General features: G+C 36.5%; 2 protein-coding genes across 3 annotated transcripts; both read right to left on the reverse strand.

The window, feature by feature from the left end:
- Nucleotides 1-4912: 4912 nt before the first annotated feature.
- Nucleotides 4913-8008, reverse strand: LOC115967600 (protein PHLOEM PROTEIN 2-LIKE A9-like). Its single transcript, XM_031086731.1, has 3 exons — nucleotides 7848-8008; nucleotides 6021-6118; nucleotides 4913-5563 (listed from the first exon to the last, which is right to left on the reverse strand). The coding sequence occupies exons 1-3, from the start codon at nucleotides 7905-7907 to the stop codon at nucleotides 5158-5160; spliced, it is 564 nt and encodes a 187-aa protein (XP_030942591.1). The 5' UTR covers nucleotides 7908-8008; the 3' UTR covers nucleotides 4913-5157.
- A 5115-nt stretch (nucleotides 8009-13123) lies between these two features.
- LOC115968843 (ribonuclease H2 subunit C) lies at nucleotides 13124-18876 on the reverse strand. Of its 2 annotated transcripts, XR_004086806.1 has the most exons (4): nucleotides 18531-18876; nucleotides 15526-15710; nucleotides 14446-14596; nucleotides 13124-13585 (listed from the first exon to the last, which is right to left on the reverse strand). XR_004086806.1 is itself a non-coding variant. In XM_031088359.1 (3 exons), the coding sequence occupies exons 1-3, from the start codon at nucleotides 18766-18768 to the stop codon at nucleotides 14531-14533; spliced, it is 489 nt and encodes a 162-aa protein (XP_030944219.1). In that variant the 5' UTR covers nucleotides 18769-18876; the 3' UTR covers nucleotides 14401-14530. The 2 variants fall into 2 exon arrangements, 1 of the variants encoding a protein (XP_030944219.1); XM_031088359.1 differs by lacking the exon at nucleotides 13124-13585 and having other exon boundaries at nucleotides 14401-14596.
- Nucleotides 18877-19685: the final 809 nt, after the last annotated feature.

Consider the following 19685-nt stretch of genomic DNA (forward strand, 5'->3'; position numbering starts at 1 on the left):
TCTTCTGAGAAGGACGGGCAAGGTGGTAATCCCCATTCTCGCCTTCGTAGAGGAGGGTATGAGAATCCCCATGGGGCCAGTAATAAAGAATTACCTTAGGCATTTCCGATTGGCTCCCACCCAGTGCGCCGTCAATATATTTAGGATTCTGGGTTGTGTGGATACCTTAAACGAAAAAATGGGACTAAAACTAACCCATCATGACATGAATTGGTGCTACAATCTTCAAAAATTAAAAGGCAAAACCTACTACATGAAGACGAGAGATGATAGGGTTTGGCTAATCCAGTGCCTCCCCGACTCTAACAAAGGGTTGAACAAGGATTTTCTTATTATATCTGGGGAAAGACATGATAGCCTTCCATGCCCAATGGTGGAGGGAGAACCAGGTGTGGTTTAGAGAGTAGAAGGGTGCCAATACTTTGCGCCATTTTGATTTGATGTGGTTCGGTTACTAACCATGTACATATGTTTTTTTTTTTCTTTTCTTTTGTTTGCAGACCCAAACGTCTTTCATCGGCACTTTCATCTGGTTAACCGGGTAGACTTGGAGACTGTTCTTCAAGCGGCAGTTTTTGTAAATGACGAGGACAGTCAAGTTAGAGCCGCTCACAAAATCTTAGGGTACGCTCCCCTTCAGAAGTCATTTTCTGACCCGAAGCATGTGATCAGCGCTAACCATCCTCGGCTTCTGAAAATTACCGTAGTCGAACAAGGGTTTTTGATCTCCGAAGGATCTCCTGTCCCAGAGGGCATCCCATTGGTGGACTCTCCCCACTCTCCCCAGGCAACATAGGACGAAGGTGAGTTGGGTCTGTCAGAGGAGGGATTTGCGGCATTTGACCAAGTCGACCCATCTGAGGATCCTTCTAGTGATCTAGGTGACCCAGCCTTGTCTGAAGCGGAATTGTCGTCAGTGGGAACATCCTCCTGAGCCAAGATGGGTCTGAAAAGAAGGCCCCCGACCAGCTTACTCGACCTGATCGATGGTCAACCAGGGAAGGGTGCACAGGGAAAACCACAATCCAGTGTTCCAACTTCCCCGCCTCAGCCTCAGCCCATTCAGACTAGGTCCTCGTCTACTAAGTCGCAGCCACAATCTCCTCATCCCCAACTTCCTGCTCCTCCTCAATCAGCTCTGCCTCCTTAGCCAGAGTCCACTGATTCAAAGAGAAAGAGGAGTCCCAAGGGGAAGGAGCCCCAAGGGGAAGGAGCCCATGGAAGGGGGAAAGTCACAATCCTCTCAGGAGAGGGATGAGACCCTGCGAGCCCAAAAACAGCTAAAAATTGGGCATTAAAGCAAGGGGAAAGGGACAGAGGCCCAATCCGCCAAAGCAAGGGGAAAGGGATTGAAACTTAATCCGCGCCGAGTGCTTGGCTTCCCGCCCCCATGCTTCACGAGGAGCCATTGCTGAAACCGCGTCCATGAGGGACCTTGGAGACGGCGAGGGCGGTTATGTGGCCAACGCATTAGGGAGAACCATGCTGCTTCCCACCGATGTGGAAAAGTTGAAGAACATGAGGATGCATGAGGTCTTCCTCAGCGTGAAGAGGTACCTGGGTATGGTAAGACTCTTGAAATCTAAAACTCTATTAACTTTTGCTCCCGGACTTTCATTCACAATGTATTTATCTCACTTGATAGGCTCTCCAGGCCACCTATAGGATGGAGGAAGAAGTTAATAGGCAGAGTAAGGCCGCTGAGGGTGAACGCACCAAATGCATAGATGCTGCGTGGACCCTCAAAGCTTCCGAGGCTGACCTCACGAAGGCTAGGGAGGACTTGAAGGATGCTACCCGAGACAGGGATAGTGCCTTGGCGGGTTTAACTGGCGCCCAAAAGCAAGCCGAGGAATAGACAAAGCGCCTACTCGCTGCTGAGGAGCAGCTGCAAATAGCTAAGGAGCAGATCAGTGACTTAAAGAAGAAACTGATCATGGCAGACAACGCTAAGGGCGTAGCGGAGTATGCCCGAGACGAAGCCGTGAGGGTTAAGCAGGAGGCTGAGTTTGCCAGAAACGAGGCCGAAGCTGCTAGGGACAAAGCTGAGGAGGAGGGTTACGAGACGGGAGTAACTGAAACCCAAGCCTCCCTTAAAGCTCAAATCCCGGGTGTATGCAGGCTATACTGCTCTCAGGTTTGGGAAGAGGCCCTCAAACAAGCTATGGTGGAGGTTTCGTCTGACTTGTGGAAGACGGAAAGCGTATTTTACCCTCTAGCCATCTGCGAGATTGCCTCCGCCAGTTTCGAGGCTATGCGCGATCCACAGGAGGCCGAGGCTATTTAATTAGTAGCTGCTCAGATCATCGTCCCCTCCAGCAAGTTGACTGAAGGAGGAGAGTCTCATGATGAGACGGAAGCACCTGTAGGTCTGACTCCCGAGATGCCCAAAGAGGGTGCTGAGCCTACAGTCAGTGCTCAGATCTCTGGTGCCAAGGAGCCAACCATCCTTGCTCAGCCTCTACAGGCAATTCCCCTTACTGAGGTCCCAAAGAGCATCAAAACCGATCCTGCTCAGCCTTCCCAAGAAGGGAATGTCTTCCAGGGCTCTAAAGTTAATCCTGCTCGGCCTTCTCAGGATGTGGCCAAAACAAAATTGAAGAAGTAGAAGCCTTGGCCAACCTTCGTATTTGCTTTTAGTTTAATTTTTATCTAGTTTCCCTTTTTTTTTGAAAACTTTACAATTTGCTTATAGTTAAACCTATTGAATACATATATGAAACTCTTTTCTTCCTTGTTCTTTTAAATTACACGTCAGGTGCCCTTGCCGATACTTACTGTTGTTGCAGATCTCATGATTTTTTTTTTTTGGTGAACTATTTATCTTAATATATATGTATGGTTGTGCATATGATATATTTGGGATCTTATCCAGGCAATCTAACTTACCCGCGCACATAGAGCGTTGAACTGGTGTCTGAACATACTTCAATGGAGATATAGGCATCATCTGAGATGTCATGTGTATTGTTAGGCCCAATTTGGTACCTAGATTTCCTTTAAATAGTTGGTTTTCCTCATAAGTTTGAGTCCGAGGACCATGCAATACCTTAGTTCTATCCAAAACTTAACTTTTTGAGTAGTTGATTTCATCATAGGTTTGAGTTCGAAAACCATGCAATACCTTGATTTTATCCAAAACTTAGTTTTTTAAGTAGTTGATTTCCCTATAGGTTTGAGTCCGAAGATCATGTAATACCTTGATTCTGTCCAAAACTTAGTTTTTTAAGTAGTTGGTTTCCCCATAGGTTTGAGTCCGAGGACCACGCAATACCTTGGTTCTGTCCAAAACTTAGTTTTTTAAGTAGTTGGTTTCCCCATAGGTTTGAGTCTGAGGACCACGCAATACCTTGGTTCTGTCCAAAACTTAGCTTTTTGAGTAGTTGGTTTCCCCATAGGTTTGAGTCCGAGGACCATGCAATACCTTGGTTCTGTCCAAAACTTAGCTTTTTGAGTAGTTGGTTTCCCCATAGGTTTGAGTCCGAGGACCATGCAATACCTTGGTTCTGTCAAAAACTTAGCTTTTTGAGTAGTTGGTTTCCCCATATGTTTGAGTCCGAGGACCATACAATACCTTGATTCTGTTAAAAACTTAGTTTTTTAAGTAGTTGGTTTCCCCATAGGTTTGACTCCGAGGATCATACAATACCTTGGTTCTGTCCAAAACTTAGTTTTTTAAGTAGTTGGTTTCCCTATAGGTTTGAGTCCGAGGACCATGCAATACATTGGTTTTGTCCAAAACTTAGTTTTTTAAGTTTTGGGGGGGTGGGGGGAGGTTAGCCCCTTGGTCAAGGTGTGGGACGTTGATCCGACGTTGGAAGCCCCTAGAACCGTTCGCGCCACTGGCGCCTCGAAGCATAGCCTCCAGCGGAACTTTATGTTAGGGCACAACAACGGATTGCTGGAAGTGATGGAGGGATTTCCCTGATCCACTGATTGGGCCAATGCACAAGCCTTTCCCACAGATGGTGCCAATTGTATGGACTCAATTTGTAACGACCCCAAATAGGTATTAGGTTTGTACGTCAAAGGCCCACACAATAAAGTTTGTAAAGCGTGGGTTTGAAATGTTAGGCCTTGGTCACCAGACAGCGATTTGGGTGGCTCTGGTCACGTAGAGTCGAGTTAAGGTTGGCCATGGATCTTGCCCATGAAGCTTAATGTTCCAATTCTTCCTTTTCTTATTTTTAGGTCCTTCGTTCTACACCCTTCCCCCTTTTTGGCGCATCAGCCTTTACGTTATATAGACCTTCCTAGTTGATCCTGACCCTCCATCTGTTGATCAGGCAGGTACCTACTCGAGTACCTGTCCCATCAGCCACCTCCCCCTACTTTCTGTTAGTTGCAATGATCGAAACCACACTGTTCAAGAGTCTTTTTCCATTAATACGGCTAGTACGTTTGTGGGCACATTCAATGCGGATGTGACGCCTTTTCCTCGAACCATTTCCATTCCTTATTCCCATATAAGTCTCATTCTACTCGCCTTCTCTTCTGAGGGCGCTTTGGAGGTTGCCTTTGACGACATATCACTTTTTCTTTTGAAGTCTTGGGAAGCCGAGGACAAGGTCATCCTCGGCTGCACCTGTAGGCTATTCAGTCTTTCATTATTCGTCATCGGCAACCACTATCCTCGGCATGGGCCCTGGGTCCTAATGGAAAGTGGGCCAGGTTGTAAGTTTTCTGGCCCCACAGTTACAAAACGGGGAGGGAGGATTTAAATTTTAGATATTTCCTTCATAAATTCCAAAATGTATCAACCGATTAAGTCACTAGACTTTTGATATATTGTTGTGCTTCGCTGTGCCCATTATATAACATAAGGACATTGCTAATCTAGAATTATATAAAGGGAAGACTCCCTCAATCATACATAAACGCTGAAGTTCACAGAAATATTAATTTATATATGTTCTGCTCCAAAAATACAAATCATTCATTTATTTCATAAAGCACAAATACATGTACGTGTACATATATTGATAGCAATCTTATTGTATTATTTCCCACAAAATATTGTAGGAACTGTCTATGATTTGGGTTTATATAAGCCCCACTGATCATCACTCTTTATTTAATTTCGACACTCATTCGTGTTCTACTTACTCTAATAAGTGAAATACAAACCACAAACGATAATAGAGTCTATATGTTTTATCAACTTGAAGTAGTTGCAGGGGGAGGAGTTACAGGAACCTCTTTGATGATTGCGTTGTAAATTTTGAGACCTCCCTTCCATTTCCCACTCCAGACTTCATACATACCGAAGTAGATCTTGGTGTCAGTATTATTGGGATTATCATCAACTTTGATATCAAGAGTTTCAAGAGGAATCTGAAAATTCCCTGTCTTGGGATTCTCCAATGATGATCTTTTCCAAGAGTATTTTCCCCTTTTACCTACCTTGGCCATCACGTAAACATGGCATCCATTCCATCCAAATGCATCTGGTGTCAATGATACTTCAAACCCTATTTCATACTTCTTGCCTTTTGCTCCATCGAATGTACCAGTTACCTCCAGCCAAGACACTTGTATCAATTCTGCAGGACTACCAGTAGGTCTACAAAACAAAACAATACCAGAAAAGATAAATTAATTAAATAAATACATTGATATAACTGTTATACTTTTTATTATGGGGATTGAATTGGAAAACCATGTATTGTGTACGCACGCATGTTCCAAACTATACATAAGACATTTACTAGATTGATCAGACTAAGAATATATAAACAGTTAAAACTCTAATTGTATTCCTACTTGGAATTTCCAAATTGCGATTGTGACGATAATAAATACTAAAGCAAAAGCACAAGCTTTCTTTTTACTTTGTTCTACTTTTTTCCCCCTCTTTGTATCTTATAAGCAACATCTAGATTTGAACCCTAGGTCCTAGTGCTTAACTTCAAAACAAAAGCCTCATCCTTATGTGTGTACAAATATTGACACTAAACATGAGTGTTGCTAGAAAGGAAAGGGAAAAAAAAATGATATGAATATAAAATCTTAAAACTTACTCTGCTGGTAAGCGCCAGTATCGACTGTCATTGCCCCATATGATATTGAGTTTTTTTGGAGGATATTTAATCGTGAAGAGGCCATTTTCTGTAGGGATCTGTACGTGTAAAAACATTGTCTTAGTAAGATATATAAATCTTGAACAAGTAAAAGCATACATATACCCAAAAAAAAAAAAAAAAAAATTTGAGAGGAGAATACATGTACAAAATACAAACATATCATGTTGTAGTAAACATTTAACAAAGGCCATAAATATAATATCTTAGGTTAATCAGGATATAAAACCTTAAATATGTAAAACGAAACAGAACAAAAGGATTACATTGCATAAGGGAAAAAAAAAAAAATATATATATATATATATATATATAAAAAGAAAACCGGAGAAGGTATTTATTTAATGCAACCACAACATGTAGAGCACATTTATTATTTGATTTATTATCAAGTATTAAAGGCACAATTGTCTTTAAATAAAGGAGTAAAAGAAAAGGAAACTTGCAATTGCGAATAGCCCCACCCCTTCAATTATATATACATAAATAAAGAGGGTAAACAAGTTTTAAATTTCACTTATATTAGGGAAGTAAAGTCATTTATTTTTACTTATATTTATATGGTGAAGTATGTCATAAATGGGAGAAACTATTAGATCCATTATGAGGATTGCTAACGTGGTCCTCCTAACCAATGAGACAAAGTCATATATGCAAATGTGTGAGTGAGCTTCCTAATCAGAATAAAGAATAAAAAATAAAAATTACCACGTGATCTCTCATTTGCATAAATAACAACATTTTATTAGTTGAGAGATCAAAGAGGACCACGTCAACAGTCCTCCTGATGAACCTAATAATTTCTCTATAAATAGACAAAAAGGGAATATTTATTATCCTGTAATTAAAATAAACATTGATCTATCATTTGCTTTCAGTATTTATCATATAAAAGAAATTTAACATCATGGCTAAATTTTATATTAATTTGATGTCATTTACTATCCAATCGATAAAATGGTATATTTTTATATAATTTTAGAAACAAAAAACTTTAAATTCTTTTTTTCTTTAAACTTTAAAAACTTTAAATTCAAATATAGATAAGATTGTTTAAATTCTCTATTTATCTTGATATATTGCAAAACATAAGGGGTACGAACTACGAAGAGACAATGTAATCTAATGATTAATTTTTTAAAATACTCATCCAACAATAAGTTATTGAATTGAAAAAAATCATTAAAAGTTATAATAAATGTAAGTACATAACAAGAATATGCTAACATGCATGTGCACACATATTTGTTTAATAGGTAAAATTTAGGTATAATTCCTTAAGTACAATACATTAGATTTCTCAATTAAAAATCAAACATAATTACATTGAATTTATTTGTTCTAAGAAAGGACAACAATGTTGTTTATGTTTTATTATACAATGCAATCACATATTTGAATTTAATTGAAAAACTTAATACACTGCATTAACAAACTATATCTAAATTTTATCTTTGTTAAATAATCTTATAATCACAATAGTAATAATTTATACGAGTGTTGCAACCTGACTTTTGATTCCTTATTTATAGAAAGAGAAGATGTAATAATTTAATGCAAAAACTATTTGCATTATGTGAGAATCCACGAATACAACGAGCTGGTTTCCAAGAATAAGAGCTTGTGGGGTATGGGGGACAAAGACCAGGATTCAAGTTTCCAAGAGGGAGTTTCACATACATATACACTTAGATTAGGTTAGAGTAGAATTTTTGTATTAAAAAAAAAAAGTATGTGAGAGTTTATAACATAATAAATAATGCTTACCTTTTGTTCTGGCACGTTGGTATTTGCATCCCAATGAGGTTTGTTTGTACTTGCAGCCATTTGGATATATATCAAAGTAGTAGCTAATGTGAGTTTCTTTGTTCTTTTTCTTCTTTTCTTCTTCTTCTTATAGTTTTGTCTAGCGAATGGAGGTTGAGGAGTTATGAAACCCCTAGTGAGCCTTTTATATAAAAAGGAAGACGAAGAATATGCCTGCTTGAGTAATAAAGATTACCCTATTGCCTTCCACAAGTAAAGTGAATGGGAAAATATTTGAAAAGCAAGGGAATCTAGTGAATGTGATTACATGAAGGTGCCTTAGCTGCATAAAAAGAGAATATGTTCAGATTATTAGCACAAGTCATTCCAACCATAAGAAATAAGGAAGGAGAGAGAAGAATAAAAGTAATTCAAAAGTGAATATATATATATATATATATACATATATATATATATATATATATATAAAATGACGTGTTACATTTAAGTTACATTTAGTGTAATTTGTGATTAATACTACACTATTCAATATTTTTTTTATTCACTAAATATCTAATCAAACCCAATGTTGGATAGTATGTTATCTTGCCCCATTATACTTGTCAGATATCAAAATATTGGAGATTAAAAACTACTATATCGGTAAATTAGTCAAAAATTTAGAGGTTTATTATTTAATATATTATGAATCTTCATGGATTGAATAATAAATAACTCAATTTAAAGGATTAGCATAAAAAAAAAGAAAAAAAAAAAGGCTAACAAAAGGATTGAATTAATTAAAGCATGTGTTGTGTATCGAAGAGTTAGATCCTTTTAGATATATACCACTGATAGTTTCTTTAAAACTTTCTCCCATCTTCCCTTGTATATATGTATCAAAATATTTAGTAGTCTAAAAAAAAAAATTGAACTAAAGTTAATTTAATATAAAATTATTAAATTGTGTAACTTCCATATTTAGTATATCTTGATTCTTGAGCCAAACACATTCAAAATTTTTAAGGAGTTTTATTATTAAAAAAAAAGTAGATGTTGGGTGAGGGTGATATAAGGTTTAAACCACAAACATGAAATATTACAAACAATGTTGTTATTACCAAGCAATTACCAAAGATTGTGCCATTTGAAGCCCTTTTTTTTTTTTTTTCTTTTTGCCTCCCTAGAATAAAATTTTGAACACCTTAATCCTAAATTTTTTTTTTTTAAGTCTAGCTAAAATAGGCTTGAATATGATTCTCTTAGCAATATCTTGGCCTTTATAAAATTAAAAAAATAAAAAATAAAAAAAATACTGTGGGGTCAGAGAATTTATGACCCTAGTCCACTTTATATTAAGGCCCAAGGCCTGGGCCGAGGAGAGATATTGCCGAGGACGCACAATGGAAGCCCAGAACGGCCTAAGGGTATGGCCGAGGACGATCTTGTGCTCGGCATTCCATAGTGCCCCTAAAAGAAAGGGCGAGAAAAGTGCAGGAGCGGCCCAAGTAAAAGGCTGTCAATACTGCAATAAAGAACTCTGCGCCTGATAGGTCCATGTTCTTTACCATGCTCTTCATCTTTTACAACCACCCCCAACCACTCTAAGTATGGGTTGATGGGACAAGTCTCAACCCCAGAAAGTTGAGTTTACACGTGGACATTGGAGAGAGGGTAAATGCTAGTATAAAAAGAAAAGAGAGACAATACAGAAAGGGGGGGGGGGGGGACAAACCGTCTCGCAAACCATGGAGTCCTAAAAAAAGGAGGATAATAAGAGCACGAAGCTCCAAAAACTTCTCAGACGAGGTTCAGTGACCGGAGCCACTCAAACCACTGTCCGGTGACCAAGGCCTAACCTTTCAAACCCATACTCTACAAATTTTATGGTTTGGGCCTTTGACGTACGAACCCAATACCCGTTTGGGGTCGTTACAAATTGAGTCCCTACAAATACAATAACAAACCAATTTGATCTTGAGAAAATAATAATAATAATAATAAGCCAAGATATTTGTTAATCTTAAACTTTAGAAAAAAAACCATTTAAATCATAACAAATTTCAAACAAATAAATCAAGTGGAAGATTAATGGATGAATGATTACTTGACTGTATACATTGAAAGAAATATAGCATATAAGATTAATAATGAATACATCATGCAATGATTTCAAAATATGAAACTTTGCTTGTAAAAAACAATTGTAAAACTTCATGTATTTGAGTTTTTTTTTTTTAGTGATATCGACATATTTATTTATTTATTTTTTTGGTAGATTAAGTATAATTTATGTTTCTTATTAGCCCCTCTAGAAAATAATTCAAGAGGTGCGGGTGGCTATAACCCAAAACTTTTATGAATGAGTTATTTTTTAAGCTATAAAAATATGTGTATATATATATAAACAAATAAGTTTTTCTTGGTGAGGTGTAATCTTCAGCCAATTGTGCTGGGCCTTGGAATAGAAGTGGGTAAATATTAGAACACGTAAAGAACTAGTTCTTTGTCGTTGGTTTCCACTTAAGTTGCATTGTGGAATCCAACCTCTTTTCACTTTTTTTTTTTTTGGGGTCCCAGAATAAAAGGAAAATACTTTTCCTCTTTTCGTCTGTGTGCGATGCCTTCTCAATTTGGTCGCGATATAGCAAATAAGACAGCCACGGGCCACCCTTGTCTTGTTACGGAATATAGATCTACAAGTTGTCTTCAACAATGTTCCCAAAAAATAAAAATAAAAAGGTGGTGGAGAAGTAAAATACTCTATTATCTAAAAGAAAAGGGAATAATTACGGTTAGTTATTGACCTTTCATTAAGGAAGGAAATATGCCGCACGCTTGTGTGGCAAACATGTTTTTCATGCCCATTCAAATATACGATTTCTGGTAATATTATAAAATATTTCTGAAATTTATCGTGGTACGATTGGATAGAATAAATACTTATTTATTTATAAATTTTTAGGTTAAGTTTCTTATTGTAGGTTCTAATTAGCTCAACTAGTAAAGTTTCTAATAATTGAATAAAATATCTGAATTTCAATCTCCGCCTACACAAAAAACCGATTAGGTAAATTATTGTAAATCAATCACAAGTTAAACACTTAAGCAAGTTATGCCACCACCCACTGATGTCACACACTTTCAAAACTTTAAAATTAAATTCCAATCTTTCAAAAGCTTTCTAATTCAAATCATATAAAGTTTTTTTTTAGTAAACAGACAAGAAAATAGTAATATTGGTGTTTTAAACTAGGTTTATAATACATTACATAACCAAAGTACAACTACAAAATGGTCTAACATTTGTAATTGTAGACTGGGGTTATAAATAGCGGACACTAAACACACACAACCAATATGAGATAAACATCTCAAATCATATAAAGTCATTAACCAAAAATGCAATGTGGCTTAGGGTAACGTAATGTTTGTATATAACACACACACACATATACTAGCCTCATTGGGTGTAGTCTTTTAATTTTCTATATGAGATTTAAGTGTATGTTTAATCATATTATGCATTTGAGGTGAAAAAAAAAAATTAAATTAAACATAGTGAGAATAGAGAGCAAGGGAAATTGAAAATTAAAAAGAAAAAGGTAAGTCTTGATGAAGCGCAAAAAAAAGAAAAATGAAAACGTGAGTGATTGAAGGAATATAGTAGAGTTGGAGCAATTCAATTTTCTGAATATTGAGTTTGAAAACTAATGGAGAGTTGTCCTATTCTGTTGGCTATGTTTTAGGTAGGAGCTAGAATTTAGGAGTTTTTAAATTAACAATTTTACATATATAACCTTATTATTTAAGCTTTACGAAATGGTAAATTTAAATATATTTTGAACATCAAAATTGAAGATCTCAAACAAGATAAGTCTCTTAAGTAGTAGTAGTAGTGTGTGTGTGTATATATATATATATATATATATATGTTAAAATAATTTAGAGTTTATCCCCCTATTTTTGACAAGGATATCTTAAACCCTAAAAAACCCATTACCTAGAAGATGATCTCAAATTCAAATCCAGTGTACCTTAATAAGAATAACACCAATTAATTGACAAAAGTCACATACCTAAATTTAAACTTCTTTTTCCCTTTTACAAGAATTTTAAACCTTATCTTAAAGTTAGGCACTTCAGGTCAATCCAACTAGCCACTACTTTGCTCTCGTGGACGGCCTAAAGTCTGAATGGAAAGGGTTTTATTCCCATTCCTCTCTATCTCTTTCGGCCAAGCATACTAGAGATTCGGAAGCTCAGAGAATTAAGCATGGAATCTAATTTTATGTCACTACCTTTCATATTCTCCTCTATCCCAACCCTGTTACGTTTATTTTGGGATGTACTAATTAATGATGAGTTGGGGAACAAAAGGAAAAACAAAAACAAAAACAATTTTTTTTAATAATAATGCTCATAAATCACTAAAGTCGACGGAAAGTGAGACCAGACAAAGAAATATTGCAAACTTAAGAAGAATTTAAAACCAAAGAAGACATTTCTATGAGCTATGAACATTTGGATTACCAAAGGGAAAAGAAAAACGAAAAGAAAAGAACAGTAGGTCAAACACCTATTAGATTCAAAACCAATTCCAAATTGGAATATGTTAAAAGCTTTAAAGAACCAAAAAAAAATGAAAATATTCATATGTCGTGTGAAAATAATGAATGAGCTATCAAAATTCAAAGCCGAACACGTATTCAATTCCTACACCACTTAAAGCATTTCCACCCACTTTTTGTGTGATTGATTCGTGCCGCACCACCTGCAAAATCAGTCTGGGACCGAAAACCACCTCCCCCCACACAGCCTGCTATCGATCCAACCAATTTGCTTTTCAAAAACCCATCTTCTCTGGGTCCACTATAAGACAGTATAAACAAAAGTGACTTACACGGGTTTAGATTTTACAAGTTGGGATTCAAATGGCAAGGTCCCATTCCATTTGGATGGTCATATGAACGATATAATTGTTCACCATGCATGCATATGGACCATCCCCGGATGTGAAATCTAACTCAAACGCACAAATGATCTAATAGGATCCTTTTTGTTGTTCTCTCACTTGAGGATAATCCAAAGCCATTCAAAATTTGTAGCAAATCAATAGCACATGGCCAAGTACTTGGAAGTAAACGTTTAACATATGTTTTCTTGCCAACCATTTAATTAGGACCAAGCCTTGAACCAGCTGTATAATGAACTCAATGTATAAATGGTGAAATTCCAGGAATGACAAGCAGCAATTTCTACATATGGTGGAAGTATAGAGAAAGCTACACTGGTACAATACATAACCAAAATTAACTGGAAAAGTTAACTTTTGGATTAATGAATGTGAACAAAAATTTTCAGAGACAGTCAAGGAAGAGGAAATTGAACATTTACGTTCAGTTCTCAAGCAAACAAAGATGCTTTCCACTTATGAGAAGCATACTAATATGCATACACATCAACTCTTTCCAAGGTTCAAGCACTTGACTCCGAATCAAGTGTCACTGATAAAGTATATACATCCAAGTCTTTACAAGGTTCAACCACCCAACACAAAATATGATGTCTTCCCCTCATGTCTCAATCCCCCAAATCAAGTTTAAGTATGAAAGAACTTCAAACAACAATAATAATTATGCAGGAGCCAACCCTGACATTTTTTCTCAATATGTTTGGAGGTAGAGGCATCACCAATAAACTTGCTGGAAAGTGGAAACCAGACTATGAGGACTATCCCAAGATTGATAACCTGAATCCTGATGGAAGCATACAGGCTTTAAGTTAGTAGAAGGTGATCATCACTTAAAACCTTGATTTTAATAAAGGACAAAGCAAATTCTTAGAGCTGGGAATACAATCCTATGTCCTTCCTGTAGTGTTTAACTGACAGAGGCCCATTTGAAGGTCCAACATCCATGCCATTTTGCATGTATGAGATCAAGGTTGAGGTACTCCCAAGTAAAATTTTGCCAGCTCTTTGAAAGCCAGTTAATCAACCCAAGTTTGGACTGGACCTATATTTTCTTTTGAAATTTCGCACTAAGAACAACTTATACCATCTATTATTGATTAAAAAGATATTTGGGTGCATCTCAAATGGTTATATAGTTTCTTTTCATAGATGTGAGGACAAGGCTTAGCTTGATCCTATTAGAATTTTTTTTTTGTTAACATACTGTTGGGTGTGAGTCTTTAGATCTTTGGAAGAATCATTTAAATCTTTTAGGCAGAATGGCAAATCAGAAATTCACCAGTCATAAACTCACAGGCCCAATCCAGAGAGGAGAAAGTAGAAGGGAGGTTTGAGAAAAATTTTGCTACAGGCACATATTTTGGAGCATCATATTATTTTTTCTTGAAAACTGCAAAATCTTTTATGGAGAAATGCTAGTGAAAGACTTAATTGGGGCTTTCTTTTGGAATGACAATGATGAGCTATAAATCCTATACCAATTGGAAACTTGTTAGATTGAAACCTATGAAGACAAACATAGCAAATTTACTTCATGCACAAACACATAGACATCTCAATACACATTGAGCAGGTATATGGATAGACAATAGACAGAGATCGACAGAAAAAGAGGCAGATAGATTTAGAGAGATGAGTGATTACTTAATTTCAATAGAAGAAACTGCTTTAGAATAAGTATTACACAAACAGTGGCTGAAGATGACAAAACACTCCCTGCAATTATCATTCAATCCATTTTCTTGAGAGCCATAGATGCAGAAACCAAATCTTCAGCAGTCACTGGCTTGTGCAGCTGCATTCATGCACAAAATTTTAAGTAAGGTGGCTGGAAGAGCCTGTGAAACCCTTTTACTCGATTAATGTCAACTAAAGTTAATGGTATTAACTATTAACCACAAAATAATCACAGAAGGCAGGAGACGATTCATAAAATTCATGGAATTATTAATTTAAGAGATTGCAGAATTGTATCTTATACACAGACACCTGCACAAATTCCTAGTTAAGAACATTTAGGAATTCAATCAACTGCAGACAAATTAATTCCAGCTTGATACGAGACAGCTGTCACAAAAAAATGTTTCCCAAACACACTTATGTGAATTTAACTGAGATAACCCTGACCTATTTCCAACCTAAACTAACAGCAAAAATAATGAATATGATTTAGCTGATGACCTCAACTTGACAGAAATAATAACCAGGCCCTTACTATCATTCTCTACCTAGGAACAGAATTAACATATCACTCAAATAATCCAATTAACTTATCAGTTCACAACTTATTTAGCCCAGCTCAAAATTTTATAGCGAGATTAAAATGGCAGTCAAAATTGACCCAAGTATCATATTTGTTCCCACAGATATAAACTTTGAGCTTGTTTAGTTAGCATATATGAAGAATTTTTGTTCATAAGCACAACTATTTCTGTGTCAAATATGTCTCATTTTTCATACAACACTCAAATAACAGTACACGACACACGGAATTATTTTTGCAACAAGTCTAGGGACAACATTTTCCACAACTATTGACATTGTCTATTGTGATTGGTGCATGACAAAAGTGATATCATTGGTGGATTCATATGAAGGTGGTGTTACTTCAATCACAACTCACCACCTTAACAATTTGTGAAAAAAATTTGTGTCCTTGGCATTGCTCTTGTTTGTGTACCAAGTTTTGTGTTTCTGAACAACAGTGATGAAGCAGAAATTTACCGCTTCGGCAACAGAGAGCCAGTGAAAAGAACGGGAAAAAGCATCATCATGTGAAGGGAGGGTGTCATGATTCCAATATGTTAGATTTTGAAATTTTGCCTTCACCTCCCAGCAGCTTGAGTTTTTCTCTTCAGACATATCAGAAGCTTTTCTCTTGACAAAACTCTTCTTTCCTATGACAAAGCCTGCAGAACAGAAGACTAACTAATTAGACAAGAGGATTTATTTTATAAAGAACAATGTAAAATCCAATATAACTTAGGAGAGCCATCAAAGACAGCAAGAACAGGTAGGGGAGTTAGAACAAACCAGGTAAATTAATCATATAAATCAAGCCAAGCAAAACAAATCTTAAAAAACTAATGTAAATTTTACGTAATCTACTTTGGAGCTACACCAAGGGTAAGAAGCTTAGTGAGGCAAGAGCTTTGACTAGGCTAAGGTGTGAAGAGACGATACAATACAAGCTACCACATAGGATAGATTGATGGGAGTATAGCAATAACTAATTGTAAATTTTATTGAGAGTCTAGCTTTATAACTATGTTATTAAATTGTAATTCTCCATGTTGGCGAGTCATCATCAGAATTTCTTTTACCCTTGTTCTACTTAATATAACTGTAAAATGCGAAGCCTAAATGTAACAGCAAAGCAGCTTATCCTCTAAAATGTTGAGTGAAAATGAGTAAACAGCATGTCAGTGTCAAGGGTGCAACGAAATGAGCCGCTGTCCCTGGAAAGGTCCAAACTGTTTATCTTGTGCAATATGGAGTGGGGCAATCATAGAAGAGAAGAGGGTGTCAACACTGAACAGTGTAGGCATTAGTTCGAGACAAGATGGCAAATGGCAAATGATTTTTTTTTTTTTTTGAGGTATATGATATTCTAGTATTAGTAACAGTTATAGAGTTTTTCAAAGGAAAAAGCCTCTTTAAAGATATCAATGCCCTAATCCTAGTCAAATCCCAAGTCCAATCTTACTTGGTGCGCAAGTAAAGAAATCCTAATACTATTTGTATTACAAGTCTGAGGATGGGTTTTGGGGCGAGGTGGGGGAGATGGATTAGGGCCTGTATTTCTACAATTAGATTCTCAGTACTGGTGAACGGGTCTCCTGTGGGTTTTTTGGTAGTTCTCGTGATATTGGCCAAGGGGATCCCCTGTCTCCATTGTTATTTCTCTTGATTATGGAGGTGTTGAGCAGGTTTTTGAAGAGAACAGAAGATGGTGGTTTTCTTTGTGGTTTTCAAGCAAGGTCTCATAGACAAGGAGGTTTGAAAATTTCTCATCTTCTTTTTGCTGATGACATTATTTTGTTTTGTGATGCTTCCAAAGAACAGTTATTATACATTTGGATGGTATTAGTTTTTTTTGAAGCTATTACGGGCTTGAGAATCAATGGTGGTAAGAGTGAGATTGTGCCGGTGGGTGATGTTGGGAATTTGAATGTCTTGGTCCGTGTTTTATGTTGCAAGGTGGGTAGCTTGCCCATGACTTATTTGGGCATGCCGCTTGGGCTGATTATAAGGATTCATCGATATGGAACCCTATTATAGAAAAGATGGAGAGAGAGCTCTCTAGCTAGAAACGACTATATCTGTTAAAAGGTGACAAGCTTACTTTATTAAAGAGTACCCTCTCTAGTCTTCCCACCTATTTTTTATCCTTGTTTACTATTCCCCAAGCGGTGGCAGCTAGACTAGAAAGGATTCAGAGGAATTTCCTTTGGAGAGCCTCCGAGGATGTTTTTAAATATCCGTTGGTTGCTTGGAAGAAGGTTTGTTTGCCTGTGGAGGATGGTGGTTTGGGGATCTGGGGGGTTGGGTTGTTTAACCAAGCTTTGCTTGGTAAGTGGTTATGGCGTTTTGGGAAGGAAAGTAATAGGTTATGGCGTCAAGTTATTGCAACCAAGTATGGTGAGGCTAGAGGAAGCTGGTGCACTAGAATTGTAAGAGGTACTCATTGATGTGGGATGTGGAAGAGCATTAGAGAAGGAGCAGAGAAGTTCTTTGGACAGGTAGTGTATATGTGGGGGAGGGTCATCATATTAGTTTTTAGCATGATCCTTGATGTGGGATTACTCCTTTAAAGGACCTTTTTCCTGATTTGTTTACCCGTTCTTGGTCTAAAGAGGCTTGGATTTTTGACCTCATTGTATCTGCCTCAGAAGAGGGAAGTAGGAACTAGAATTTTCAATTCCGTCGAGCTCCAGAGGATTGGGAGTGGGAAAATGTTTGTTCTTTCATTGAGTTTCTGTATTCCTCTATGCCAAGGGGTGAGGGGGATGATACTTTGACTTGGAAGTTGACTAAGAAGGGGGTGTTTGATGTGCGCTCTTACTATAAGTTGTTGTCTGGTCCTCTCAATGAGATTTTTCCTTGGGAGTGTATTTGGTGTGTAAAGGTGCCTAAACAGGTGTCTTTCTTTTTATGGACAGCAACTAGGGATGGGATATTCACTATTGATAATCTAATTAAGAGAGTTCAATCCTTGGTTAACAAGTGTTGTTTATGTTGTTGCAATGGGGAAATTGTGGATCATCTTCTACTCCACTGTAAGTTTTCTCATGCATTATGGAGTGCAATTTTCGAGGTATTCGGGAATAAAAGTTTCATTACCTATCAAAAAAAGGATTTAGCCTAATATAAATACCCATTAATGGATTCACTGTAACACACAAAGCTTAATAGGAAAGATGTAGGATGAACATGTCGATTCCCTCCTTTACATTAATTGATTTTCTTCAATTTCTATTTTCAAATGGTATTAGTAGGCCCAAATTAGAGGCTTACTGTGGGTGGAGTAATTGATGATGACTGAGGCATTATTACCATAAGGAATTAAGGAAACATAGATGATGAAATGTATAAAGTCTATAAACTAAACTAAACAAAACAAAACAAATTGGGCACACAAGTCATTAGAAAAAGACAAAGGTTTTTATGCTAAAGATTTATAAGACTATACACTTGTTATAAGATTTAAAAAGAAGGGCAGTACTAACCAGAGTAGGGGTGTGGAATTGGAAGAGTAGTTCCGAGCAAGTTTCTTCCTCGGAAAAAGGACTCTTGAATCCCGGTGGTGGGTGTGGGCTTTGGTTTGAAATATTGGGAAACGGAGGAAGGCCCATTGTACTTGACGGAGCACGGCAGTTGATGGACCTTACCGCTCACATCCTCAATCTTTAACCCTTCTTCTTCTTTCACACTCAGATTGATCTCCGTTTCCGTTTCCATTTCCATTTTGCCTAAACTCTTTCACTTTTCTTCTTCTTCTGCCCTTTCCTTTAATCCCGATATTTATTTTCCCGCGCTATTCTATACTTTACTTTCTAAGCGGGAGAGGTTATTTAATAGTATTTACTCTAATATTGGGGAAGGAACCCATCTAACGCATAAAATTAATGAGTTGCGATTAGCTCAACTGGTAAAATTTTCGACAATTGTATAAGTGATCTGGAGTTCAATTTTTACCTAACAAAAAAAAATTGATTAGAGTCTTAATCTAACGATAAATAGTTATAATCAGAAGCAAACACCATACGATGAAACTCTTTAAAAATAAAAACACACAAAATTTAATTCAAAGCAAAAAGATAAACGATATTTTTTTTTTAGAAAACATAAGAAATCTATTTTTAGTTTGGGTAATTATACTTCACTCCTTTTGAAGATTTAGAAAATAATACTCTACTCCATAAATGTTGGTCAAACTCTATTAAATTAATATTAAAAATATTGTGTACTAACCTTGCTTAAGGGCAAGTTCCCAAAATCATCATCTTTTAGATTTAATTATAGAGTATAATAAAATATTTAGTATTACTTTCTTTCTTTTTTTTAGTTTTTCAACGAGTTGCAGAGAGATTTGTCATTACAAGTATTTTTGTGCTTGATAAACTTTATTTTATTATTCTAAATTTTTCAGTTATGTTTTTTAACAATCATTGTTAAACTTTGGTAAAGAGAGTTTTATAGAAATTTAGAATATTTTGTTACTGATATAAACAAAAAATGGGAGTGTTATTTTTTTAAAATGTCAAGAGAGAAGTGTTTTTTCCCTTCAAGTTTGAGGTAGAGTGTAATTTTTCCAAACTTCAAGAGAAGTGAATGTAATTACCCTTCTAATTTTAAATTATGGCAACCTCTGTCTCACAATC

Source organism: Quercus lobata, chromosome 11 (assembly GCF_001633185.2).
Source record: "Quercus lobata isolate SW786 chromosome 11, ValleyOak3.0 Primary Assembly, whole genome shotgun sequence".
Classification (NCBI taxonomy): Eukaryota; Viridiplantae; Streptophyta; class Magnoliopsida; order Fagales; family Fagaceae; genus Quercus; species Quercus lobata.